Below are 27,906 nucleotides of genomic sequence, written 5' to 3'. Positions count from 1 at the left end.
TAAAATATGGCCAAAAACCTATGGCTCACATAACATCAGTTCTGATTGGATGGAGTCCTCATTCTTGAATCTGACTGGACCACTATAAAGGTGTCTTACATTATCACATGTGTCAGATCACAACATCAGAAAGTTCAATGCCTATAGTGGTGCTTACTGTGAGCAGATCCACCAGTTACACTGTGTGAATGGAAGGAAAAACTGAAGTACTCAGACACATTTTTGAACTTCAATTTTAATTCGGTTTGAAGATGTTCATAACTTTACAACTGTATGAAAATCTACATTTACATATACCTCTACCATGGCCTGATAAAGTATGAGAAGGAAGTCAGAAATTACGTTCTGTTTTTTCCATCATGACCTGTTCCAGTGCAAATGTCAATAATATTTTTTGTATTTCAGTTGTCTTCGTTAATGTATTTCATTTGCATCAATTTTCTCCTTTCAGAATAGATGACAACTCACCAGATTCATTTAGTTCCTGGAAACAAAAAGGGAGGAGAAAACATTCAGAGACTAATATGACTATAGAAACTCTAGCAAACCAGCAGGTTGGATGCATGAAGCCCAGTCCCTATAGCTATTATTTTCATTAATTGTGTATCTACTAAACTAGCCTAGACATCTGTCATACATGGACTTGCCAGTACTGCAACCAAAACATCTTATCTGGGGCAGCCTCATGGAGTCTTCCTAACCTCAGATATGAATCTTGCCTTATACCAGGTAAGATTTCATCATCTAAACCCAGTACCACATATTCTTAATAGTAGCAGTTCTCTGGGACTTAAGCATTAGAATTTATTACCACCACACCACAAGCACCCAACAAATGGACCTGGAATTTTCTTCATGTTTGGAATACATTCTACAGTTGTATTGTTCCTGTTCCTGTTTCCCTAGAAAGCAGGGAGAGCATCATAGCATGCTTTCTGGGAAAGGGAGTGTCATAGGCATGCTTTTTTGTGTCCCTGAGTACACAAAACACTTAATCATATTTTATTGTATCTTTGGTTGCAAGAACAATTCAGAGCAAACAGGCAGTGACTTCCCCAAAAAGTTGTGCGTTCAAAGCCTACAACTAGCTTGTAACATACTGAGAAGTTTCCATGCTGATGAAAATAAAGAAACTTACTAAATGTTCTAGGGCTGGAAAAAAAGGTAACGATGTGGAACAACTGTTTTTGGAATATTTCAAGCCCTAGTTATAATTTTAACAAATGCAATTATTAGAGATGAATTTTTAAAATCAACCCAAAAAGAAGTCAGAGGAGTCTGCCTGCAGAAAAGGAACTTTTATTGGACATTGCTAAATATGTGTGTGTGTATGTGTGTGTGTGTGTAAAATGTTACTGTCAATGAAAAATGCTTTCCAATAGATTTTCAAAATGATTAAAATGTGAACTGTATCATTTGATCTGTCTTGATTCCAATGGCCCCAGAACATACAGTACCATGTCATGTAAGGAAATTTAATAGGAGTTACATGCAAAGAAAGTGAGAAAATCTTATATTCTTTAAAACCATACAGTGTATAATCTTTGAATGCAGTACACTGCTGAATATTTGTTTTAAAAAAATAACTACATGAGCTAAGTAACATAAACCTATTTTAAAAAACTAATGAGACTTATTGATTCTACCTTCCCAGGAGATACAGTGCTTTGATATTGGCTATAAAACACTGAAGACAAGAATAGACCCAGGACAATTTAGGTTTAGAAGTCAATGCTTGTTTCGTTGTGCACACACACAAATATCAGAAGATGGAGCGAGAAATACAGATCTATTTTTTTTTCCTTCAGGGGCATTTTTTAAAAGTACACAATAAAATCTTACCTTCTTTTCCAGAAATGTGACACTTTGCTAGGAAAAACATCATATCGTTCCAGAAAAAAATAATGTCAAAGACTAAAGCTAAAATCCAAATGATATCTTTAAATCCACCCATGGGAGTAAGAGGAGATAGTTCTTAGAACAAATACCTAACTGATGTCAAGAAACAGCATTTCACTGCTATCTTATCTATTAGTATAACCATACAATGAAGATTTAATATTTTTTTCAGTAATATATCAAGCTAATGATTACAAAAAAAATCATATTTCAAATATAAAAAGGACCAGAAATAAACTTGTGCAAATTAATGCTTTATGTACTGGTATATAAGAATCAGCTAGACATCAGCTAAATCATGGCTACAAAAAGAAGATTGGCTTGAATAACAAACTATAAGAAGTCTGTATAACGGTAACAGAGGTACTGCAGAAGTAGATCAAACTATAGACAGCTGGTCAGTGAAGGAATAATTATTTTTAAAACCTACAGCCTGACTTTCTAGTATGCATTAAGATGGTGTATGCTTCAAAAATGATGTGGATAAAATGCCCTAGACCTTGCATTTGGACATTTCTTTGCTACTCATTAAAGCAGCTGCACCTTTTTTTCAGGTTGGAAGGCTAAGAAAAGACAGGCAGCTTTAATGTATTTATTGGAGCAGCACACAATTAAAATTAAAATCAAAATCAGTAACGGTATAAAATAATCAGTATATAAAATTCTATTAAGGTAATCCATCATATCTGAAAAAGAAAAACCACCAGTCTGGCCCATCAAATGTTGTAAGAATAAAGAACAGATCAGGTGACAATTATTGAATGAGGAGAAGTAAAATCATCTCATAAGGTACATGTTCCATAATCTGAGTATACTTTCACACTAACCAATAACACTATGGCCCTGATAAAGTGTGATAAAGGCATTTCCATCGATTTTAACTGTAATCCTGGACCCAAATTTTTAGGAACAGTAAAACAACACTTTGAAGAAGTGTTGACATAACAAAGAAATCATAAATATGAACACAGTAGACTAAGTATCAAAATGGATAACCCAGGGATCCATTTTTTTTTAATGAAATGTTCATAAACTTCTCAATAATTATTTTCTCACCTTAACAATATCTAGACCTCCAACAAGTTCACCTTTCACATACAGCTGTGGGTAGGTTGGCCAGTTTGAATACTTCTTTAATCCTTGCCGCACCTAGGAAATGTAATCTTAATTAATGTTACACATTATAGATTTTCTAAACTTAGTAATAAGAGAATTGCAAATGAACAACATACCTCTTCATTCTCCAGTATGTCAAAAGTCTCATAATCAACACTAAAAAAAAAACCCAAAAAAGACATTGAGATTTATTATTTCACCTAGAAATAAATAGCAATACAGATTTGAAAGGTAGCCTACCAAGGAAGGGAGGAAGGGTGATTAGAACGTATAATCAAAGCATACTGAATTTGATCGAGGGGATTTAAAGTGAACCATAAGGATGTTGGAGATGGAAACCCAAACATAAGAACTTGATATAAGGAGCTATGCACTATAAGGGCAAGTGAGAGAGTAACTAAACTGAGATCTATTAAACCTTTCAGTGAGACATCAGTGAAGGGGAACTCACGAAATCTTTATCAACTGATTAATTGCTCATTTGTTCTTGCTATTAAGCTTTTTTCCTTATGTGGAAAAACATAAGGAACATTGGCTGAGTGAAAGTTTATGGTCTTCACACTGTATTGGTATCTCCTCTGTAGGAGATGACCTTGAGCTCTTATTTCAGAAAGACTAATACGATTTACTAGCTATAATGGAGACCTGGTAGGGCAATTCACAGGACTGGAGTAGAGTAACTGTAGGATATAACTTGTTGAAAAAGACTAAGATATTAGAAAATGAAGAGTTGAATGGATGTTAAAAATATCCGCACATGCACAGAATTCTGAGAAGACATGAATGATGCTTTTCAAAAGCAAATTCCAAAACTTTGAAAGGAGTATAACATTGTAACAATGGAGAATTGTAATGACTGCACCATCTGCTGAGAGATGAACTCCACCAAGTATGGGTCTTAACTCCTGACATAGCTTGTTGACAACTCAACTTCATCAAAGAATTTGACAAAATATACTATGGGATTTTATTTTATAAACTAGATAAAAATTGTCTGGGTGGCTTATTTATTAGTTTGACGTACAGCTGGACTGAAACTGTAAAAATCAGTGATCCTCATCAACCAGGACTGAGATACTGAACAGAGTATCACAAGGATCCTGTACTCTTCAGCACTGTGATTCATGACTTGGATGAACAGAACAAAATGCTTATAAAATCTGAGGGTTACACAAGATTGAGTAGTTAATCTAATACAGATATTAGATTCAAAATAATCTTGATGGACTGGAGAAGAGAACAGAATTAAACTGAATTCAAATTCAAAGTTCTTCACAGGATGCAACAAGGGAAAAACAAATCAGAATGCTCACATATAGGATGACAGATATCTGTCTTGGTAGTATAGAGTAAGAAAATGATATTGGCATTGTAATTCATCACAAGCTGACGACTATCAATCAGTAGTGTGATATGGCTGCTCAAAGACAAAAGTCAAATTTATGTACTTCAATAGAAATACTGTTTCCAAATCATGAGAAGCAAAAGTCCCATTTTATTCTGCATTGGAAAGACCTCAATTTAAATACTGTGTCAAGTTACGGACATCATATTTTAAGAACGGTTTGGAGAAACCAGAGTAAGTGCAGAAAAAGGCAAAAAGGATATTTTTCAGGTATCTCCAAGAGAGCAATACAAATCTGTTCTCTATTGTCCCAAAGCATAGCACAGTCCTTAGTATAACAGTCAAGTTAGAGAAAGATTCCAGTTGAACATAAGGAAAAAAGCTTAATAGCAAGAACAAATGAGCAATTAATCAGTTGATAAAGATTTCGTGAGTTCCCCTTCACTGGATTTGTTCAAGGAGAAGCTAGAGAGCCATCTGTCAAGGATACTTTAATTCAGATTCCCTCACTAAACCAAGGGTTGGTCCGAATCCTTTTAACTCTACAATTCAATTCATTCCGTCTTAGCTCAAAACAGCAAAACAATATTTATGTTACAGTAACATATATACAGTGGGGCAAAAAAGTATTTAGTCAGCCACCAATTGTGCAAGTTCTCCCACTTAAAAAGATGAGAGAGGCCTGTAATTTTCTTTTTTTTTTCTTTTTTTATTTTTACCACACACACAAAACATACATGAACAAACAAAAACATAAAAAGGCATAAAAAAAAGCATCTTCCATTTTATACCGTGTGTCAACCAGTTACCAACTCGTTGGTGCCCCTTTCATAATCTTAAATTCTCATATCATCTATTCAAAATATACTTGTATACTTATCAATTAACAATTATTAATCATTCATAGCTAATCTATAGAATCATTTATTACAAGAAATTTTAACTTTCAATAGGATTAGTAATACATTTTCATCTATCGATTATATGTGTATATATATAATAATTAATATCAAATTTCTATTATAAAATTTCCTAATCCATTACATTACTATATTTTCTCATCCAATCATTAATAAAAACAAATCCTGTGTCATATAAAATTACTTATCTTCTTACTCTAATTTCAAATCTCAATTTAACTCATCTCTACACATTTCATAATTTTCAATAACTTCCTCCTGCATAAGTACTTTTTAATTTTTCCAATTCTTAAAAGTTACAGTTCTAACCAGTATCAGTTACAATATCAGTTACAGTTCTAACCGAATTACAATTCTAACCAGATTCTTCACTACATGTTTCAACAAAAATGTCTCTAGTTTAAAATCTATATGTTACTATATTCAACCATGTATAAATTTTAGTCTAATCTCTTAAAACATTTACAATCAAATACAATTTTTAACTATATATCTCAGATTTATACTTTATTCCAGCGCTTGCATAATTTTGAGTTCACCCTTTTCATTCAATATCCCAAAATATCTAGCTGTTTATTCCTTTTTCTATATTATTGGATAAGAGAAAGCAATAATAAATGTCCTTTCAAACATTCTGCTTTTTGAAGCTTCTGTCAGTTCCATCATTGTTGTATTCCCCTCGTTTTTTCTTTAAACATCTGAAGTAGTTTCTTTCAATATTGTTTTACTTCTTCTTTTTGTGCATTCTCTTAGTACGATTTTCCATTATAATCTTGTATAATCTTTTTCTCACCCTCAGTGCCAAGAACAAGTCTGTCCCTCTTCATTTATCAGTTGATTAACCCTTTTAATTCTCAGTTTATAAGCCTCACAATAATTCTGTTTAATGTTTCTGATTTCTCGTACTATTTCTTCCTTTTCCATTGATCCCGTTTTATGTTTAATTAAGTCCATTTTAGCTTTAATATCTTTTTTTCTTTTTTTTTGCGGGAATTTCTGCAGCTCTTCTTCCAGTTTTTTATAGTCATCCTCAATAGTTTAAAGATCTTTTTCTGCATTGTGTTTCTTGTATAGTTTATTATCTTGATAAACCTTCATTGAGTCAAAGGATTCTTTATCTTTGTTCTTGCCAAAAATAAGAAAAAAAAAAAAAAGCAAGAGGAGAAAAAAAAAGGAGAGGAGGGGAAAGACTAAATCTCTTTAAAAAAATCCAACTGAGGGGGGAATGGAGAGCAAAGCAGAGCTTCTAGCAGAAAGAAGAGCTACTGCCACTAATCAGGACTCTCGTGACTAGCTCAAACTTTCCATCTTGATATTTTCAAAATCGCTTTCAACTCCACTTTGTTGTTTATAGTTACGGATGGCACCTGTATAAACATGCACATCCCACTATCTTTTTAGAAAGCCCAGGGTCCTTGAGCATGCGTCACAATGGAAGAAAAAAGGCACTATGTCGAGCCTCTAGATGGCAGTGCAACTTTCTTTCATTTACTTTCTCTTAACTCCACTTTCCCCATTTCAAAATCAAAAAGTATAAATTTCTTATAACAATAAAGAAATCTTAGTCAAAAAAAAGGCTTAAGATAAAGAGTTATTGAGTATTAAAAAGAAAAAGCCAATCCAGTTAAAAATATATTTTTTTAAGAGAAAAACATCTTGCCAATTCCACTAAAAAGGGAAAGTTGAAAAGAAAAAAAAAATTTCCCCCCTTTTTTTTATAAGGCTCAATCTCGCCGCTTAATCCACTTTTCTTCACTTTTAAAAATCTCTTTAAGTTACTTAAGGTGTTCTCTAAGAATAGTTGAATAATAAGAGTCCATCTCACCCAGTAGACACCCCTCTCTTCCTTCTTCCTTTGGAGCTGTCCCGGCTTTCGCAGCCATTTTGGCTGGCTCTCCTCCGCCGGCTTCAAGAGCTTCTCCCGGGATCAATCTGGGACTTGCGGCGTCCCTGAGATCCGCGGGACGCGCCCTTTGCGATCGCCATCTCTACAGGACGGCTTAGGTCCATCGGGACCGTCCGGGGGAGGAGATATCGGCTGCGATCCTGGGAGCCCAGGATCGCCCGCCGTATCGCCGCGACGCCAGCTCCACCCTCAAGAGAGGCCTGTAATTTTCATCATAGGTATACCTCAACTATGAGAGACAAAATGGGGAAAAAAATCCAGAAAATCACATTGTCTGATTTTTAAAGAATTTATTTGCAAATCATGGTGGAAAATAAGTATTTGGTCAATATCAAAAGTTCATCTCAATACTTTGTTATATATCCTTTGTTGGCAATGACAGAGGTCAAACGTTTTCTGTAAGTCTTCACAAGGTTTTCACAAGGTTTTCACACACTGTTGCTGGTATTTTGGCCCATTCCTCCATGCAGATCTCCTCTAGAGCAGTGATGTTTTGGGGCTGTCGCTGGGCAACACAGACTTTCAACTCCCTCCAAAGGTTTTCCATGGGGTTGAGATCTGGAGGCTGGCTAGGCCACTCCAGGACCTTGAAATGCTTCTTACGAAGCCACTCCTTCGTTGCCCAGGCGGTGTGTTTGGGATCATTGTCATGCTGAAAGACCCAGCCACGTTTCATCTTCAATGCCCTTGCTGATGGAAGGAGGTGTTCGCTCAAAATCTCACAATACATGGCCCCATTCATTCTTTCCTTTACACGGATCAGTCGTCCTGGTCCCTTTGCAGAAAAACAGCCCCAAAGCATGATGTTTCCACCCCCATGCTTCACAGTAGGTATGGTGTTCTTTGGATGCAACTCAGCATTCTCTCTCCTCCAAACACAACGAGTTGAGTTTAGACCAAAATGTTCTACTTTGGTTTCATCTGACCATATGACATTCTCCCAATCCTCTTTTGGATCATCCAAATGCTCTCTAGCACACTTCAGACGGGCCCGGACATGTACTGGCTTAAGCAGGGGGACATGTCTGGCACTGCAGGATTTGAGTCCCTGGCGGCATAGTGTGTTACTGATGGTAGCCTTTGTTACTTTGGTCCCAGCTCTCTGCAGGTCATTCACTAGGTCCCCCCATGTGGTTCTGGGATTTTTGCTCACCGTTCTTGTGATCATTTTGACCCCACAGGGTGAGATCTTGCATGGAGCCCCAGATCAAGGGAGATTATCAGTGGTCTTGTATGTCTTCCATTTTCTAATTATTGCTCCCACAGTTGATTTCTTCACACCAAGCTGCTTGCCTATTGCAGATTCAGTCTTCCCAGCCTGGTGCAGTTCTACAGTTTTGTTTCTGGTGTCCTTCAACAGCTCTTTGGTCTTGGCCATAGTGGAGTTTGGAGTGTGGCTGTTTGAGGTTGTGGACAGGTGTCTTTTATACTGATAACAAGGTCAAACAGGTGCCATTACTACAGGTAACGAGTGGAGGACAGAGGAGCCTCTTAAAGAAGTAGTTACAGGTCTGTGAGAGCCAGACATCTTGCTTGTTTGTAGGTGACCAAATACTTATTTTCCATCATGATTTGCAAATAAATTCTTTAAAAATCAGACAATGTGATTTTCTGGATTTTTTTTCTCATTTTGTCTCTCATAGTTGAGGTATACCTATGATGAAAATTACAGGCCTCTCTCATCTTTTTAAGTGGGAGAACTTGCACAATTGGTGGCTGACTAAATACTTTTTTGCCCCACTGTATTATTGAAATACCCTAAAACAGAAAAAGGAAAACAACAGGACAGGTTTCTCATTCTCCAACATGATGTCTTCCGTATGTTATTTAAAAAATAAAATAAAATCCAGAAATCCCAACCACTGGCTGAAAATTATGGGACTTAAAACTACAAAATATGTGGAGGATTTCAAGTAACGATATGCTATGCAATCCAAATAAGCAAACTAATTTCAACATATGGATCAATTCCAATCACCACTACCTATCATTCTGCCCATGTAGTTAACAAGGTTAGCGTTCTAGTCATATAGCTGACTACAGAGATGACCCACTTAGAGCTCTTGAGTCATAGAAATTGTTCAGCAGCTTGGCACTGAGAGAACCAACAGAATTGATGAATGGAGAGCCAAAAAAAGCACCAAATCTGGTGAAAAGTTCTTCCTCTATTTACTTATTAAGTATGATACCAATAGGAAGGAGGAAGGAGATGGAAGGAGCTTTCCATATATGAGGAAGAGTGCACAGTAGACAACAAAAGATACAATCAGAGAATTCATGGATATTGAAAAGAAGAAAGCACTATAAAGGTTAAAAAGCTAAGGCATAACTGCTGCTCCTTAGCTTGTTAATCTTTATAATGCTTTTAGTTTACTTCAGGTATGTAGCAAGAAAGTAATACGCTAACATATTTAACAAAATATGTGTTTTAAGATAATAAATTAGTTACATACCCAGTATTATTTAGAATTTCTATAATCTGCTTGCTGAATCCACACTTTGCCATCTAAAATAGTAAACATACAAAACATTCTTTTCTACTAGATTAAACACACCATATGTATTAATTTTAAAATTGTGACGAACTGATTAGAAAATATTAAGATAGTCTCTGGATGTCCGCATTTTCCAACCTGATACCCTCCAGAGATAGTGGATTACCACTCACATAATTACTTTAACTCCCATAGTCCAACTCATCTAGAAGGCAACAGGTTGGAACAGGCTATTATAAATAAGCAACAAAAAACAAGACATTCCAAAAATTAACATGTCAGAAAATCCTGATTAATACATTTGACTTCAACATCTAACACCAAAACCTAAGCTCATTTCATACAACCACAGGACTTTTTTTCCCCAGAATGACTGATACTTATACTAGTTCATCAAATATGCAATCTAGTCCATTGTGAACTTTCTATATATCTATGTGCCTAGGCACACATGAATGCATGACTACAGGTAGTCTTTAACAACCACAATTGGGACTGTCAACTTGGTTAAGTGAAGCGGTTGCTAAGTGAAACTGCAACTGTGCTTATGATCTTACTTCAGCTTTTCTCTGCTTTACAGACATGCAAAGGTTCTAAATACGAGGACTGGTCGAGAAGTTACGTTTTCATCACCGTTGTAACTGCAAATGGTAGCTAAACAAGGACAACCTATATATAAAGTCAGTATTTAGAACTACCTCCAATTCTGCTAGTGAACTCTTCAAAAGCTATACTTCAGGGGCTCCTTCCCCTTGAAGAATGGCTGAAAATATGTGTTTAAATCTGTATTTAGGTAGTTCTCTAGCCAAAAAGACCTAGAATTATACTTCAGTTTTAGAAATAGATATTTTCATGCTCCCAACCTTTCATGCACATTTTCCAGCTGACTTTTCCTTATGGTCTGGGACTGCAGTTCCTAGAATTCTTATACAAAACCATGCATTCTGACATTGTAGTTTTATTGTATCTAGAAGTCATAAAGTTGGGAACAGCTAATGCATTATTTTAATAAGCTGCAAGGATCATCAGACTAAAACACTCCTACAAGTCTTACCTGTTTATTCCCTTTCATGAACAGCATCACAGGAGCCTTGTTTATTAACTCTTTGAGTCTAGAAAAGGAAAATATTGATAAAACCTGAGCATTAGTTTGTAGGAGAATATCGATCAAAAACAGATTTTAATTGAAGTGTGTAACTATACTTTCAACAATTTCATGTTTGCCTTTTTTCTCCATAACAAGATATGGCTTTTAAAATTATTTTTCTAACAATACTTTTCTATACATGAATTTAAAGAGGCTTTCTCTAAAACTGGCAGTTTCCCAACTACTGATTTACATTCTAAATACATTAAAGAGTAATACTTAGTATGCTCGATGTTTTTGCAAATAAGAGAGATTAATGTAGCGTACAACAGAAGTAGTAAGTTTCAATTATTCTCATGAATTTATAATAATTTTTAACAAAAAAGAAAATGTAAGATGTATTCCCAAAAGTGGGAAACAAAACTTAATATAAAGACAGATGTGGTTAATCCCACCCTTTCAAAGCACCTACTTCAGTAACAAAGGCACAAAATTCTAAAGTTAGCAATGGATTTTCAAGCATTAACTTCTTTTCTTACAATTCCACCTGGAATCGTAGCACTTAATCTCCACTGAACATAGTAGGAATTACTTCAAAATAATACCAAAGAATTGCGCTGATGCTCTAGAGTCTTGAAACCATTTTTGTCAACTTTATTCAGTTTCTGAACTTAATCATGAGTACTCAAATATATCCCATAAATAATGTTTTTCTTCTGCTCTCTACCTCAGTAAAGCTATTTTAATTAACAAGGCATTAAGACTTTTAGCTCTGTGACGGTATTTTAACAATGAGTATTGTTAATATACAAAGGGTAATGAGGTAACAGTAAAACCTCAGAAAATCTGTGCCTAGGAATATGTACAAAGTTATAAAGCAAAGGGAACTTCCACAGCTGAGAGCTGGAGATGAAGTTAAAACATTCCCACCCCAGAATATCAGTTTCAATCTTACAAGAAGTACAGGTAGTCCTTGTTTAACAACCACAATGGGGACTGGAAAATTTGTTAAGTGAGTCATGCCCAATTTTACAACCTTTTTTGCAGTGGTCATTAAGTGAATCACATGGCTCCCCATTGATTTTGCTTGCCGAAAGCTGGCTGGGAAGGTCGCAAATGGTGATCATGTGATCCTGGGACGCTGAAACCGTTGTAAGTGTGAGCTGGTTGCCACGCGCCCAGATCACGAGTACATGACTGCAGGGGTGCTGTGACGATTGTAAGTGTGAGAATCAGTTGTAAGTCCCTTCAGCACCGTTGTAACTTTGAACAGTCACTAAACAAATCGACATTGAGGACCACCTGTATTACAACACAATTACAAACTTGCTAGAAATATTCCAACCTCAAAATCCACTTTTCTGACTTCTAAACAAAGACTGGAACAGCTCATTCCAAGATCCAGTAAGATCAGAAGCCCGTCAAAACCTCAGAACAGAACATTCTGGGATAAGACTGTTTTTATCTGGAAATGTTTTGCATAATCATTTTTATGTAAGTTATGCTGGTTTGAGGAACTGAAAGAGTAATGAATTTTATAAAATTATAGTGCTTGTATATATGTGATAGATGAAAGAACTGAACATCAATTCTCCTTAAGCCATTAGTGTAGGGAATAACCACCTATCAGTTTTCCAATGATGATAAGACAACATTTTTTTCCATCCCTGACTATTAGCCATGCTGGTTGGGACTAATCTGATTTGGCAATCATCATTTTCTAGAGGAGCACTGCATATTCTTATGCTAGAGTAGGTATAGAAAAAAAGAAATCAGGCTGAAAGACACTAAAAGGAAAAAAGAGATGCTGATGCACATATAATACACTCTGTTGTGCAGGTTTCCTTCCATCACTTATTTAATAACTTTAAACCGGACAACTATTAAATTCAGTCATGGAATATACCCTTTCTTCTTCTTGATAATAAACCGAAAACAAAATACATCATACCTGTCCTCCAATTTGTGTGCCTTAGGGCAGACCGTATCCAATTCTCCTGAAGCCTCAAGCTCCTAAAATACAATAATGAACAGTCTTTGTATTCATAACAGACTTTTTTTAAAGTTAGATTTTTTAAAAAAGAAACAGATAATTTTATTTTCTAACCTTAACAATATCCAATCCACCTATAAGCTCTCCAGTTACATATAACTGTGGATAAGTAGGCCAGTTGGAATACGTTTTTAGACCCTGGCGTACTTCTTCATCAGAAAATATATCAAAGCTGCTAAACACAATGTTATGTTTGTTAAGAATTTCTACCATTTGTCTGCTGAAACCTGGAAGATGGGGGAGACAAAAAGAAAAAAAGCACAATTTTTAATGAGGCTATATCTATCTTTAACCAAGGGAAGTCTCCCACAGAATGAAATTATAAAAGCAACAATTAGAAGACTTAGTTTATGTGGTTCATGCACAATAAATGTATAACAGTTTATAAACATTGTTCATAACTTTATTCCAGGTATCACTATCAATCCCTGACAACTTTCCTCCTCCCCAACTGTGGGCCATCACTGAAAATATATTCACATTAATGGAGATTTCATGGTTCACATCAACCAGAGAATTCTGGCTTAATTTTGTCAGTTAACAAAACATTCTAATAATTCAAGGTTTAAAATTAAGCAGCACCCAAGAGGTGGAGGAAACAGGAGAAAGGCACAGTGAAATAGGATCACTTACCCTTCTCCTTACTGCCAACTGTGCAACTGTGATACAAAGCTATTTGATATTTATACTAGAGTATGAAACAGATTATTTTACTATCAACTCCATTTATATAAGAGTAATAAAACTACCTACAAAACGGAACATCTATGAATTATACATCAACAACCCATATAATCTCTTGTCCACTGTATTTAAATGTTCTTACAAAATAGAAAGCTTCCTTATGTGTCTATATGTGTTGCACACAGCCATGTGTGCATAGCTTTGTGTGGTATATGAAAAATATTGGCCAATTTACAAAAAGTTCTAAGACACCAGATGTGTTATGACAGTTTTAAAATAAGTGCACATTCTAAAGAACCTGTACAAGATTTCTATCTGGCAAATTTGCCCATTACTTTTGTTTTGTGCTGTAGCTTGAGGTTTTCATAATCTGCATTTTGAGCCAAGAGCAAACAGTATTTATTTATATGATGTATACGTTGCTTTTCTTCACACAACTGAAGCATTAAGTTCTTGTACTGCCTCGAGTGAAACAAGGATCCTGATCCCCCTCCCTTCCCCCATTCATCTGGGAGTTCATTAGTAAACAGCTATGGGGTGATTGCTGATGGTTATTATGCTACCAATATATTAATTCATTTCTACTGTAAGAGGCTTCTAGAGAAAGAGAACGAACCCTTTATTTTAGCTGTAGGCAACTATAAACAGACAAAAAGATTGATTGGTGGGATTTTATTTTTAAGGGTTAAAGTAGCAGACTGAAAATGTTATGCTTAAGGTAAAGTACCAACACTACTTTATTCCCATAACAAAATACTTGACTTTTTAAAACCAATACAATCTGAGCAATATAAAAGCTAATGAAAGCATGTCTGAAGTGTACATGTAAGAACATACAGACCAAGGCTGCATAACAGGAATGCCACACTGGAAGAGATAGAAAGCTATGTATAATCACTGTATAATACTAATGAGGTCAGCAAGCAAAACACCTATAAGCTCAGACCCAAAGGGACAGACATAATTTAACATTATTGTAAACAGATTTTATATAGGCAGTGATGAAATACCAGACGTAACAAGGATTGCTGCTTCCAATAATTCAATTACACTCAGTTGCAACTGACAAACCATTGTCCTTCTTATGGAAATTAGCCTGGACACAATCTGTTAGGAACTTTAGCACAAGTAATACTGTGCAGTTGATCTCCTGTTCTGCAAGCACAGTTATACAGTGCTTACAGTATAAGGCAATCTAGGGAACTTTATAATATACACTCATAACTATTTTTGTGAGCTTCCTGGGGAAATATGGGCCAAATTATAGATAATTTGTTGTTGTTATAAATTTGCATGAGGTTTATGGATAGACGCAGCAGTAGCACAGTTCAGCTAAAACCCATCTCTTCCTGAAATCCATTTATGTTCAGGTCCTTGCTGTTCTAGAATAAGTGACATCCCTTATCAATCAGTATTACACTAAATTCAATATAATACTTCACTCAACTCAATGAAGCGCTCCATCTTACACATACACTTCTCTGTAAGAAACAATTCATATAGTAGAGTGTTTACATCAAGCCAATACACAGCAAATTAATTAAGATAGAAATTTTTTGAGATAGAGGTTAATGAGTAAAGATAGAAACAAGAAAATGAGTAAAGAGAAGGGAAACGATAATAATTAGATTCAAAGTTTGGTTCATTACCAAAACAATGATCTGCTTAAAGAATGAATCTATTATTACAATAATTATTATTATTACAGGAGGTCCATTTTTGTCACTGATAGATATTACTCAAAAACTATACAGGTGCTATATAGGTATTTATAAACGAACTTGGAATCTTTTATACTCCTTTAGATATAAATGTAGCTCAATGATTCTCAAATGTTCAAGTATCTCTACCACCAACCCTCCCATTTTGAAGACAGAGAACATCAGAGAGAGTACTAACTTATAGGATACAGGTGTTAGCCTGAAGTGGATGAAGTTTTCTTCTCCTCGGCAACCAAGCTGCGCACCTCATTGATCCATGTTATATATGCGAAAGCAATTACTTCAAACCTTTGCCTATCTTCCACACTTGAAATGCTATTCTACTTTAAGTTTGAAGCTTTCCTTTATGTGAGTTTAGGAAAGAGTGGAGAAATTATATTCTATTCACCTTTCCCTGCCAATGTTGAAAGAGTTTCAATCTACCAAAAGTCACACCACAAACTGTAAGCAAGGATTTCTATATATCTCTTCCCCATATACTCCATATAGGACTTAACCTCTGTATCTCCTTCCCTCTTCCCCTTTCTATCCAAAATGATCTGCAGTATTCTTAATCTAACAACAATTCCTGAATATCCTGAGCCCAGAAAACCAGACCTGGGTATAGCATAGCTGCAGTTAAAGCCTTTCAAGGAAACCTTGAAAGGAAGCTGCACCAAGACAAGTGTGTCATCCACTATTTAGCACCCAGGACAAAAGGTTTAGCAGTGCTGCTAAAAAGAGTCCTGATCAGTCCTGAGCATTCAGAGATCAGATGCTAAAAACAAAACCAAACCTGTAACATAAATCGTATAATAAATTGTCCCACTACACAAATATTCAAAATAATTCTTACCACAACGAGGTTCATGAGGCGTTCCCTTCATAAACAACATGCAAGGTGCAGCATTAATCAGTTTCTTGAGTCGTGAATTAAGGTCCTCTTTTTCATTATCAGCAGAACCAGATGAAAGAGTCAAACTAGATGCGTGACGCTGAACTTTTTTGGTCAGTTCTGGTGCATGAGCACCATCCAATCGGTCAATTTTCTGGGAATTCTGTCAATAGACAACAGCAGTTCTGATCAATCTGCAAGGGCCACAAAAACACATTTCTAAAAGCTATCACCTCACCATATAAAAAAAAATCATACTGTTGTATGAAAAGCTCCAAGAGAAATTCAAATATGGCAGCTGATGTAAACCTCATTTCAACAGGACTAATAAAACAGAAGAAGTAAACACACTCACAAAGCATAGTAAGTTAATAAGCTCCTCAGTGGGCATGATAATCTAAATTGTTAAAACACAGCTTCTAAAATTACCTAGTAACTAAGTTATCAATTTGATTTTCACATGGTTATTTAACAGTACAACAACTGAAATGCAGTTCCTTATGAATACCTTCTGGAGTAATATTTGATTTATTAAAAAACAGGAATTCTATATAACTTAATCATGAAGATCTTAACTTATTTTTTTATAAATCAAATATTACCCCAACATTTATCTTACCGGTACTGGAAATAATGTATTCTCCTCCAAAGCATATATTCAAGAAAGATAAAATAAGTTTACCTTAAAAAACAAGAATGTTGGAACAGAAGAAATTTCATATTTTTCAGATACTTCTGGAACTGCTTCAGCTTCCAGCTTTTAAAAAAAGAAGGAAATATGATTTTATTTCCAAAAGCTTATTTATAGTTTATATTGCACTGGCTGATCTTGTCTACACTGTTCTTTTAGTCATGTTAAATGTTTAAAAAGGATTTCAGTGCAAAAGTTTGTGACACATTTGCATTTAAATGAAACTCACAGGGCAGGCTTGTCATCCACTGAGCCTGCCGTGTCAAAACAGGTTCAGAGGTTTTTATTTTGTTGCACATTTCAAAAGATGCCTAGAGGCTGTGAATAAAATTCGTGGTGCACTAGTGACCTAGTAAATTTTCAATCATATGCAGCTACTACTATATTGAAATCCATAAATCACTGACCCCAGTTATGTCATGATTACAGTGCTTATTTTCTGCCCACAGCAATTCTTGCTGTTTGCTCTATTGACTAATTTCAAGAGGCAGTACATCATGACTGACATTTCCAGCCTTCTGCAAATTATGAAGCAAAAAAGGAGTATTTCTTCAATAAACTATTGATGCCTGGTACATTTTAGTTTTTAACTCGTGAAAGACCATTAGATATTAGCACATTACTAAGTTGACAACAGAAATTGATAATCAAATATGAAACTGCAAAAAAATGTAATTTGCACAGAGGCTTCCATTTCCAAACCAAAGTCCTGATGTAATCTTGCATACTTGGAAATTATCAATGAGAAGGCTAAACAATTTGAAGAGGGAAGATAAGCAAGTGTAAGAGACATTAATGCTTTAATTGTACAATCAAATTATGTTTGTTATGTGCAATATAAATATATTATAACAAACATCATAAGAGTTGGTGACTTTTAGGCTTAAAATTTGGATACCCCCAAATTGATTATTTGACCATAGTAAGAGATTTTCTCCAATCTACTACCAACCAGATGTTTTGAAGTTCAACATATTTTGAGAGTGCTAGGTTGGTTAAAGGATTCAAATATTTTTCTGGAAGTGGCAAATAAAGATGTTTAAACAAAGACTTTTTGCATAATACACACATAATATAGAAGATCAAAACTACAAATCTGAATGACTTACTTGAATAATAAAACAGTCTAAAACTATATATAGTAAACATTTAAGATACAGACATTGGCGTGAAGGTGCAAGTTAATAAATAGAAGTAATGCTGCTAGCTTTCACTAAGCAATAAAAATTCCATAACTATAAATATTGATGTGAGCATTCAACAGCTATGTTCAAAGTATCATTGTAAAAACCATTAATTATGAAAAATTAGTTAATATGTAACTCTAGATACATAATGGTTTAGGGTAGCTTTCCTCAAACTTGTTCCCCTCCAAATCTGAGGACCAACTCCTAAAATTCTCTGGCTACCATAGGACTAGCTGAGAACTCTGGGAGTTGATGTCTGCACATTAGGATGGTGACCAAGTAGGGAAAATGCTTTGGGGCCTACATGGGGGTTTAAAGGATAAATTTTGCACCTCTCTATAAGATTAATAATAGGAAATGTTACATCTGTTAGATATATGAAGGGACCATGGTAATGGAGCACAATTGTCAAAATGTTACAATACTAAATAATTTCACTCTTCCTGTAAGCTTGTCTCGTTCTTTGTCTGCAGTTTTTCATGCAGAGCATAAGCTTAATTTACTTGAGAAGAAAAACTGCACTATGTCCAGTGGACCTTACTCTCCATTAAGTATGTCTAAGACTGTATTGAAGATCATACAATCTACATAATTTTTTACTACATATTTTGAATGCATCAGATTGGACTGACAGTTCTCATTTGGAACTAGTCTCTAATAGGATTGCCACTTACCTTGTTTTCCACCCACTATTTGCATTTTGAATAAAATGTATCACCCTCAGGACTAATCTAGATGGGACTTAAATGCATACAGGGAGTCCTTGCTTACCAACCACTTGTTTTTGTAGCGACCATTTGAAGTTACGAAGGTGCTGAAAAAATAACTTTACGGCCAATTTATGACCATATACAACCTTTGCAGCATCCCTCAGTTATGTAATACGCATTGCCCTGTGCCTGACCTGCGATTTTTTTCTCCCCCCGCCCCTTGGGGAGCACAGAGATCGGAGAGGAAGGGATTGCAAGAGAGTAAGCACACATGGAAAGCAATACAGTTGTGCTGGCAGCAGGAAAGGGTCAGGCAAAGGACAGATTGCCTACAGAAATTGCTTGCTTTACTTCTCCCCCTGCAGAATGGAGAGTGTGGAGAGGAAGAGACTTCAAGAGAGTACTGTAAACTGTTTGCATAGCATGCCTGTGGTTCCCAGCCCCAGGCTGGTGGTGTGACTGCACTGCTTTTGATGTGTAGAAGAGCAAACAGCTTACTCTCTTGCAATCCCTTCCTCTCCAATCTCTCTGTTCTGTGAGGAGAGGGGAAGAGTCAGGCAAAGGAAAGATTGCCTACCAAAATTGCTTGCTTTCCCCCACCCACAGAGAAGAGAGATTGGAGAGGAAACGATTTCAAGAGAGTACGCTGTTATGTATAGTGTATCTGCAGTTCCAAGCCCCAGGCTGCCTGTGTGACAGCAATGCTTTTAATGTGTAAAAGACAGTAACCAGGCACTCAAGCATTCCAAAGGGCAGAGGAATGGTTCGGAGGCAAACAGAAGCCAAAGATGTCAAACTGAGTACAGTAGTCTTGTCTCTTTCCAGCCAGAAAGCAGAGTTGTGGTCACGTGATTTCCCACTTAGCGACCGCTTTGCATAGCGGTGGAGTTGCCAGTCCCAATCAGAGTCATTAAGTGAGAACTACCTGTAATACTCTATTACCACATAATATTATTACCACATTTAACTATGAATGCACAGAATTCATTATAGCCTTTAATTCTTAAATTTCACAACTTAGGCTTCCTGATTCTTCTCGTTTTATTTAAGATTTCAGGAATGATATTTACATTTTACATTATCTTCCTCTATAAGGAAAGCTTGCACATCAAAGAGAATTCTGGAGACTGCTCAACTCTTTTATGTCTCCTCCATCCTCATCAAAGTTCATTTAAAAGCTCATCCATTTTTGTTAATCACTACCACTGATATAAGAACCAATTAACTTTATAATTAATGTGACTTCAGGCAATACATTAACAGACTTGCAGACTAATGTAATTTTACTATTATAACTATGTTACTGATAGTAATCTAATGCTGCATAACTCAACAAATAATACAAGTATTATGGTATAACTTGTTTCATACTTATTCATCAGTACCAACACTATTTGGTGAAACACTATACTGAATTACAAAAAAACTAATTTATTCATTAAAAAATCTGTATCCTACTTCTCATTAAAAAGAATTTCAAAGCAGTTTACACCTCTAATAAAATAAAGTAAAAAAAAATATGAGGGAGAGTTAAAAACTAGGGATGGTCAACCTAAAATGGTACATTTTAAAAATACATCTAAAACACTTCAGCAAGTGGGTCTGACGTAATGTAGAGTGGATATTATTCCATGGAACAATAGCTACCGATCATTATTAAACAGCACTCTGTAAACAACATTAACGAGGAGACTGCCCCCAAAGATTGTAACTACCTGGAAGACTGATGTAACTGGAAATATTCTTTGAAGATATTCACATCACAATGGAGCATACAAACTTTCAAATATACAAGTAGTCCTTGGTTAATAACTGCCTCATTCAGCGACCGTTTGAACTTACGATGGCACTGAAAAAGATTTACAACCGGCCCTCAAACTTACGGCCGTTGCAGCATTCCCATGGTCATGTGATTGCCATTTGTGACCTTCGCAGCCACTTAACGACTGCAGAACTGATGTAGTAAGTTGGACACAGTCACGTGATGTTTTACTTAACGACTTGTCGCTTAGCAATGAAGTTGCCAGTCCCAATTGTGGTTGTCAAGGGAGCATTACCTATAATCTCAAGCCTGTGTGTGTACATATAATGGCATGTATATAAAATCTAACTCCTTTCATTATTCTTGGCCATCAGAGAAAGTTGTAATATTATATTTGAGTGTTAAGTTCTATTGAAAATAAAAGAACATAAATGGAACTGATATTTCAATAATTTTTAAGCTATGCTTAGTTACAATATACTAAATTATAACTAATGTCCCATTGATTTCAAGAATTTACCATGAGTGTAAGAATGGAACTTACTCAGAGCTTTTAAATCCAAACAAATATCATCTTTGACATGTAATCTATAAGCAAGATACTGCTGACTTTAAGTTTGTACTTCATTTTTTGTACTGTAGTTCTCATTACTATTCATAACAAAAATTCCTCACATAAAACTGAAAATTATGCCCTTACTACTACCCTAGATATGGATATTAATATAACTGGAAATTAAAAATAAGCATTCTCTTAAATAAGCTTTTTTAATTTTAGTTTTCAATGCTTGGTTTATAATGATCAAAAAAACAGTAGGAAAGATCAGAGAAAACCTCTGTGTTAATTGTGACAGGACTGTCTATTATTAGAAATTATCCTAGATTATCCTCAGAATTATCCAGTCTCCCTTTCTCAATAGACTGGAACTCAAACAGCACTCTACAAGTGGCTAAGTGTTTTGGTTTGACATTGTGGTTTTTCAGCTTTAGACTTCAGTTTCATTGTTTCTACACTGGCATTATCTCAGGTATCAACATTATTGCTTACAAGAATATACACGTCTAATAAAAAGACAAAATAGGCTCATAGGGACTGACTTAGATATGTGAGTTCCCAGAAAAATAATTATGAAAACAAGAAAAAAAATGTTTTCTTCTACCTTTGAAAAAAAGAACATTCCTATTTTAAATGATACATGAAAAGGTTAAGATATAAAAACACTCAAGTTTTCTGAAGTCCATAAAAATGTTATAAAAATAAAGATTCAAAAGTAACAAACTGCCGATAGTGATAGCATAGGTGATAGATAGATAGATGATAGTGACAGTGATGCTGATAGATACTTAATATGCAAAAATTGAGACTTATTTAGACAAAACGTCATGTGGCAAAATGTGTATTCTAAGCCTTAGTCATTCCCCACAGCATTTTCTTATTGATATAGTGAGAAATAAAGCAGAAACATTTAAGTTTATTTCTCTATAGTGTTGGTAATTTCTTCAGTTTCTGACTTTAATTTTTTGTCTCCCCATTTTTCCTAAAGAAGCAAATATGCAGAAAAGCTTTATTTTTAATTAAATTTTAAATAAATTCAATCAATTCATTTAACTATTAATATATGGTTTTTCAATCTTATACACGAAACAAACCATGTTATAAATAACATATTTTATAAAGTATTAAGGAAAGTTAATTTCCATAAAGTATTTTTTTTTAAATTAGGTATCATGTATATTTCAGTTTACACCAACTTTTTTCTTTTAAATAAATTTCTTTTCTTGTCACTTCAAAATTTCCATCTATTTTGCATTTCTACACTAACTGCCAGCAAGTATACATATTACAGCAGTCAGATATACATGATTACAATTACAGTGGACTTATGTTTCCTCGACTATTCGAAACATCTTACTGGGAACTGTAAATACTCCCATACCTAGTATAGAGATCATAATACTGTGGATGGCAGATAATGATACCGTGGATTAATATAAATAATTTAAAGAGGCAGGCATGTTAGTCATCTGAACTGCATTAAAAAGAGAGATCTGCTTAATCAGCAGCATCATATGATAAATCAAATAATAATTATTTTATTATTTAAAAATGACACTACAATAAAGCCTTTTACAGGCCTCAATTCAGCAGATTTTGGATATAACAGACAAAATCTGCATTTCAGACAATAATAGACTTCACCCTAAGCAACAGACAAAGTCTGTTCTCTGGCAATTCAGTTCAGACAATTAACACACATCATGTACTTTTAAGCATATTATGTACATTTTATATGTGTGTATCACCCCATTTGCCTTTTATCTGATATTCATCCCTTCCTCCCATTAGTTTGTTAAATCAAGGGCTTATTGTATACTATCTTAATTTCAAAATCCTTGGGATTTAACTACATTTCCAATAGGATTTTATGTTGAAAACTGGAATTGTTACTCTGAAAAACTGTTAGCTTAAGTAAAAAAAAGAATGAAAAATACTACAATTCTAATTAAATTTCAAGACGTCAAAGAGTCAGATACTGTATTTATTTCAAGTGTAATCTCTAGCCTGTTGTGCTTGCTTGTAAGACTATAGCCATATAAGAGCTATTAAAAATAAAGCATGACAACAATGTTTGGAAGAGTCTCTTTTACTGTGACTACTGACACAATCCAATCCCCACTGATGTTTATAAATAAATTCTGTGCGGCACCATTTTTTGCATGGCCAAACATTTTAAATATTTTTAAAATATTTTTTATATCCACATTTTAAAAAGCTTATTTTGGTTTAAAGGTAATAGAAGATATTCACTTTTACTAAAGAAAGTATTTGATATCTCACCAATGCAGATAGGGAAGCAGTAATTGCAAGGTTGAGCAAAACTCACTTGCTCCAATTCACATTTTTAAGCAATCTGGATTAGCTGGACATTTTGTTTTGTTCTCCCGTTTCCCCTGTGTGTACAAAGTCAGCAATCACACATATATTGACTTACTTTCACAAACAAAACCTGTGGATGCTCTTTTGCTAGTTCAGCCATGACATTATTCATCTGAATGCACTGAGGAGCCCATGGGGCCCAAAAATGAACCACCACTAAAGACCTGCAATAAGAAAAGGAAACACATAGTCAGATATTTGTGCAGACCAGAGAAATATAAAAAGCAACTAGAGGCATGGTGTAAGAATTTGGCAAACAGTCACTGAAAAAAACTCCTCTTTGTCTAAGTTGTTGGAGAACCACTGTCAGTCAAAATAGACAGTAGCAATGGACCAAGATTTTGACAAGATATATTACCAGTCCCTATATTCCCTACAGCCTGCCTCCTGATTCTACTCAAGGCTGATCCAAATTCATCTCACATTCATTGTCATTCCCTTCACATCCAGTTTACTGCTGCTAAAGAATAGACCCTGACAGCTGCTCCTCAGTGGGAAGTTGAATATCAAAGACTTCCAATCCAGCCATACTCTGTATAACCACAGAAGTTACAAAAGTTGAAAGTATTAGTTTACTTCCCACATAACTGTTGGTACCCTACCCCACTCGCTCAGTTGTAGTTAAAAACATTCTGTACAGAAAGCTAGGAAATGACAGAAACTTTCTTTTAAAAGTTGCAATTGACTTTTTGGGCTTCTGGGGAAGAAATGGCGAACTGAAAGATGGCTCCACATGCCATTGGCAGAAGGAAGAGCTGCCAAAAATGTTTGTTTTGAATTCTTAAAAAAAAAAAATGATAGGATGGAACTTTGAAGGTTGGACACTAAAGGGAACTAGAAGGAACTAAAGACTACAATTAAAGAAGATAAATTTGACTTACTAATACAAAATGGAGCAAAATATTTTAACATTGCACATATTGAAGGATATTTTTGAACAATGGACCCAGAAGTTAATTTTAAGAGTATCTGCCTCTATAGATTGACTATGTTTAAAAAATGTTATGGAAGAGGAACAAGTTTTAGCGGATAAGACTGAGACTGATCTGAAAGTGTATTTAAAAAAATGACAAGAATGATACGGAAAAAGATGCTACACTAGACACACAAAAGAAACCGGCTAATAATTATGAGGGACATACAAATAACAAAGCAAGAGAGTGACCTGGAAAATTTTCCTATATTGAATTTACAAAAGATGCTTGTTAAAGTTTTGGAGAATTTTGTGAGAAGGGACAAAGAAAAAATGAAAAGAAATCAAGTTCTAGAACAAATCAAGTTCTAGATCTTTAGGGACTAAAGATCAAGATTGTTAAAAGTACAAGGAAGAAATATAAAGTTGATTTATTTGATCAAGGTTAAAATAGATAGTGTTATCTCTGATAACCCTTACTGGACTTTTGCTGATCAGGACTGAAACGAGGAGGTTTTAAGGATTTGTTTATAGATAAGAGACAGGATAGGAGAAAAAGAGATCATTTGTTGTATTTTAAGAGAAGGTGACAAGTTACTAAAATTGTTTATACTTATTGTGATGAAGGTAGAAGTCATTTCTTTCTTCATTTTCTCTGTCTTTACTATATTCTTTTTTTTTCCTATTTTTCCTATTTCTTTTTCTTTTCTGTATCTTCTATTTTTTATTATTCTTTCTTTTAAGTTTGTATTAGTTTTCTATCATTGTAGTTATAATTTTTAATAAAATTACTATTAAAAAGTTGCACTTCATTTTTTGATTAAATGCATTTGGTTTATTTTATTTTTTTATATATGTTTTCCAACTTTGGGGAGATACTTCAGTGGATAATATGCAACAAAAAATTCCTAAATCTTTCCCACACATATTTGCACTTCATTTCAAATTGTAGCTTCACTGAATGGACTGTATTACTTATACTTTCACCTAGAATTACCCTAACTAAAATGGATTTGTACCTATTTCTTAAAACTGTATTGCAGCAATATGTAAGAAAAACCACTATTAATACAATGTGTTGTCGAAGGCTTTCACGGCCGGCATACGATGGCTGGTGTGGGTCTTCCGGGCTGTGTGGCCGTGTTCTGGAAGTTTTGTTTCCTAACATTTCGCCAGCACCTGTGACCGGCATCTTCAGAGTGCAGGAGCACAGACAGGAGCAGTTCTCTCTGTGCCCCTGTCTGTGCTCCTGTCTGTGCTCCTGCACTCTGAAGATGCTGGTCACAGGTGCTGGCGAAACGTTAGGAAACAAAACTTCCAGAACGCGGCCACACAGCCTGGAAGACCCACACCAGCCATTATTAATACAGCTTGGCTAAAGCTTTTTGCTGCTGAGTCACTGGCAAAATTCTTTCTTTCCCATCTAGATAAACCTTTGTGCTTTCACTCCCACCTCCTAAAATGTGAAGGAGATCTCTATGTCCTAATATAATTCTATACATATTCGTAGGTTGCAAGACTCCTTGGAGCCAAACTCTACATTCAGCAAGGTCAGGATTTTAATACCTCCTTGCTCAGCACAAAAACTAGCTCTACAGGAATAACATATAATACACACAGTTCATGCATTCCCTTCCTAGTTTAACTCAGTCATGAAGATGACAAGGAACAAGATGAAACTGGAGCAGCAAACCAAATTTTTGCTTAAATCATTTGACTTTCAGTGAAAAAGAATTAAAGAACACATATAAGAAACTAAAGAACTATGTGCCCCAATGCATCCCTAACACTGGATTCACCTATTTATTAATGGTAAATAGCGTTAAAGCAGGAATTTAAGGATCAGAGATCCACTTTAATTACTGGATAATCCTTAGGGAGAGTTCTTAGCATACCTTTCTCTTTGCTTTCAACCTATGTAGCAAACATTATGCCAAAGGACCAGAGTTTTATCAGAAAAGTTCTAAAATTAGAGAACAGAGAGTAAGCAACCTATCAACATACTGTATTTTTAATAGGTAGAATCCAGACCTGATTTCACTGAAATCTGTGGACTTGACTTAGCCACTAACATATTTGTCACAAATCTCTCATCCGTTCAGCCTCACCCATCTGAGTATTCTCCAGATGGGTTGGCCTCCACTGTTTTTGGGCCCAGCCAATAGGACCACTTACAAGGCCTTTTACCTCTCTCTCAACCTTCTAAGATGTTGCTCTGTTGAACACCATCTTCACCCCCAAAGAACCCATTCATTCTAAAATGAACCTGGGGGGAGAGGGAGGAAGAGAGATGAATGTGATATTTAAAGAGTGCCAGGTCTCATGGCTGATTTGTAATTTCATCTGCCCCACACGTCAATTGCAATTCTAAGACCAAAAGCCATTCTCCGTATATTCACAGAAACCTTTTCCTTTATTTCATAATTGTTTACAGACAAGATGCTGAATGCAATTACAATGGGACCAACAGTGAGGAGTTTGACATTGGGTTTCATAAAACAACCCCATGACTACTACCACATTTATATTTGCAGTGAGGAGGAAAGAAGCATGGGGCATCTTCTGCTCCCGTGTCAAATTAATAAGACTGCACGCTACAATTAAGGGGTGTGTGTGCCAAGAAATGAATCCACTTGTACCATCTCTGCCAGAAAACAGAGGGTGGCCTTTTCTGTGAATAAATTCAACTTACTGACCTACTTACTCTCAGGTAAACTTTCCTAATTCATGCCGCTGCAAATACCTTAGACCAGGGGTCCCCAAGCTCTTCAGCACATCAACCCCTTCATAAAGCTTCAGCTTGTTCATCAACTCCCAAACATTATATGAAAATAATAAATACTAGTTTAACTAATACTGCTACAAATGATGATGATGATGATAACATTGACCCCTTGGATAGTCCGATCGACCCTTCAATACCGACCCCTTTGGGGACCCCTGCCTTAGACCTTCTATTCCACAGCCAGTACAATCTTTAGCCAAAGGGTGGCTGGGGATAATGGGAGCTGAACTCCAACGTCAGGCCTTCCCACGAGTGACTCAATGAAAGTTGAAATTCGAGGCACACCCATACGGGAGTAACACACACCCATCAGCTGGGCTTCCATCTCCGCAGAAGGACCAGGAGGACCGGTCCGGGGGCAGCCGATGCTTGGCATGGTGGCTCCTTTCCCTTCCCCGCCCCAAACAAACTCGAATGGAGCATCAGAACCGCGACAACGGCAGCTGGGTACCCACCTGTCCGGCCGCTGCAGCAAATCCTGGAATTGGGCCGAGGATGCCGCTTCTAATAGGGTTCCCGCTCCTCCCTCGGCCGCCATCGCTGCTGTTGATCTCCGCGCCGCGGAAGGGCGGAGAAGGCGGGGAGGTGCGCTCTCCCAGCCTATCCCCTTCTTGACGCTCTTTCACCACGCATGCGCCGCCCCTCCGAAGTCCGTTCCGGCCTCGAGAATGGCCGCTGAAATCTCGCGCATGCGGATCGGGAGACAGGTGGCTTCGCCTGAGAGTTCTACCGCCTTGGAATGAGTGTTTGCGTGGGTTCCGGGCAGCGCGAGAGTTACGCTCACAGGTTTCTCAGAGGTGGCGATTCTAATCCCGTGCGA

The 27,906-nt window shown here is 35.9% G+C and overlaps 1 protein-coding gene across 1 annotated transcript; it reads right to left on the bottom strand.

Moving 5' to 3' along the window:
- Positions 1 to 217: 217 nt before the first annotated feature.
- GLRX3 (glutaredoxin 3) lies at positions 218 to 27,699 on the bottom strand. The gene is made up of 11 exons (XM_088131969.1): positions 27,542 to 27,699; positions 23,444 to 23,552; positions 16,783 to 16,857; positions 16,062 to 16,263; positions 12,876 to 13,048; positions 12,720 to 12,781; positions 10,736 to 10,793; positions 9,640 to 9,692; positions 3,132 to 3,171; positions 2,956 to 3,048; positions 218 to 484 (listed from the first exon to the last, which is right to left on the bottom strand). The coding sequence occupies exons 1-11, from the start codon at positions 27,622 to 27,624 to the stop codon at positions 434 to 436; spliced, it is 999 nt and encodes a 332-aa protein (XP_087988095.1). The 5' UTR covers positions 27,625 to 27,699; the 3' UTR covers positions 218 to 433.
- Between the last annotated feature and the right edge of the window lie 207 nt (positions 27,700 to 27,906).

This window comes from Python bivittatus, unplaced genomic scaffold (genome assembly GCF_059951505.1).
Source record: "Python bivittatus isolate LINGU-HERP-01145 unplaced genomic scaffold, Pbiv_v1 ctg000980_np1212, whole genome shotgun sequence".
Lineage (NCBI taxonomy): Eukaryota > Metazoa > Chordata > Lepidosauria > Squamata > Pythonidae > Python > Python bivittatus.
The sequence above is the reverse complement of the archived record's forward strand: the minus strand, read 5'-3'. Positions and strand labels throughout refer to the sequence as shown.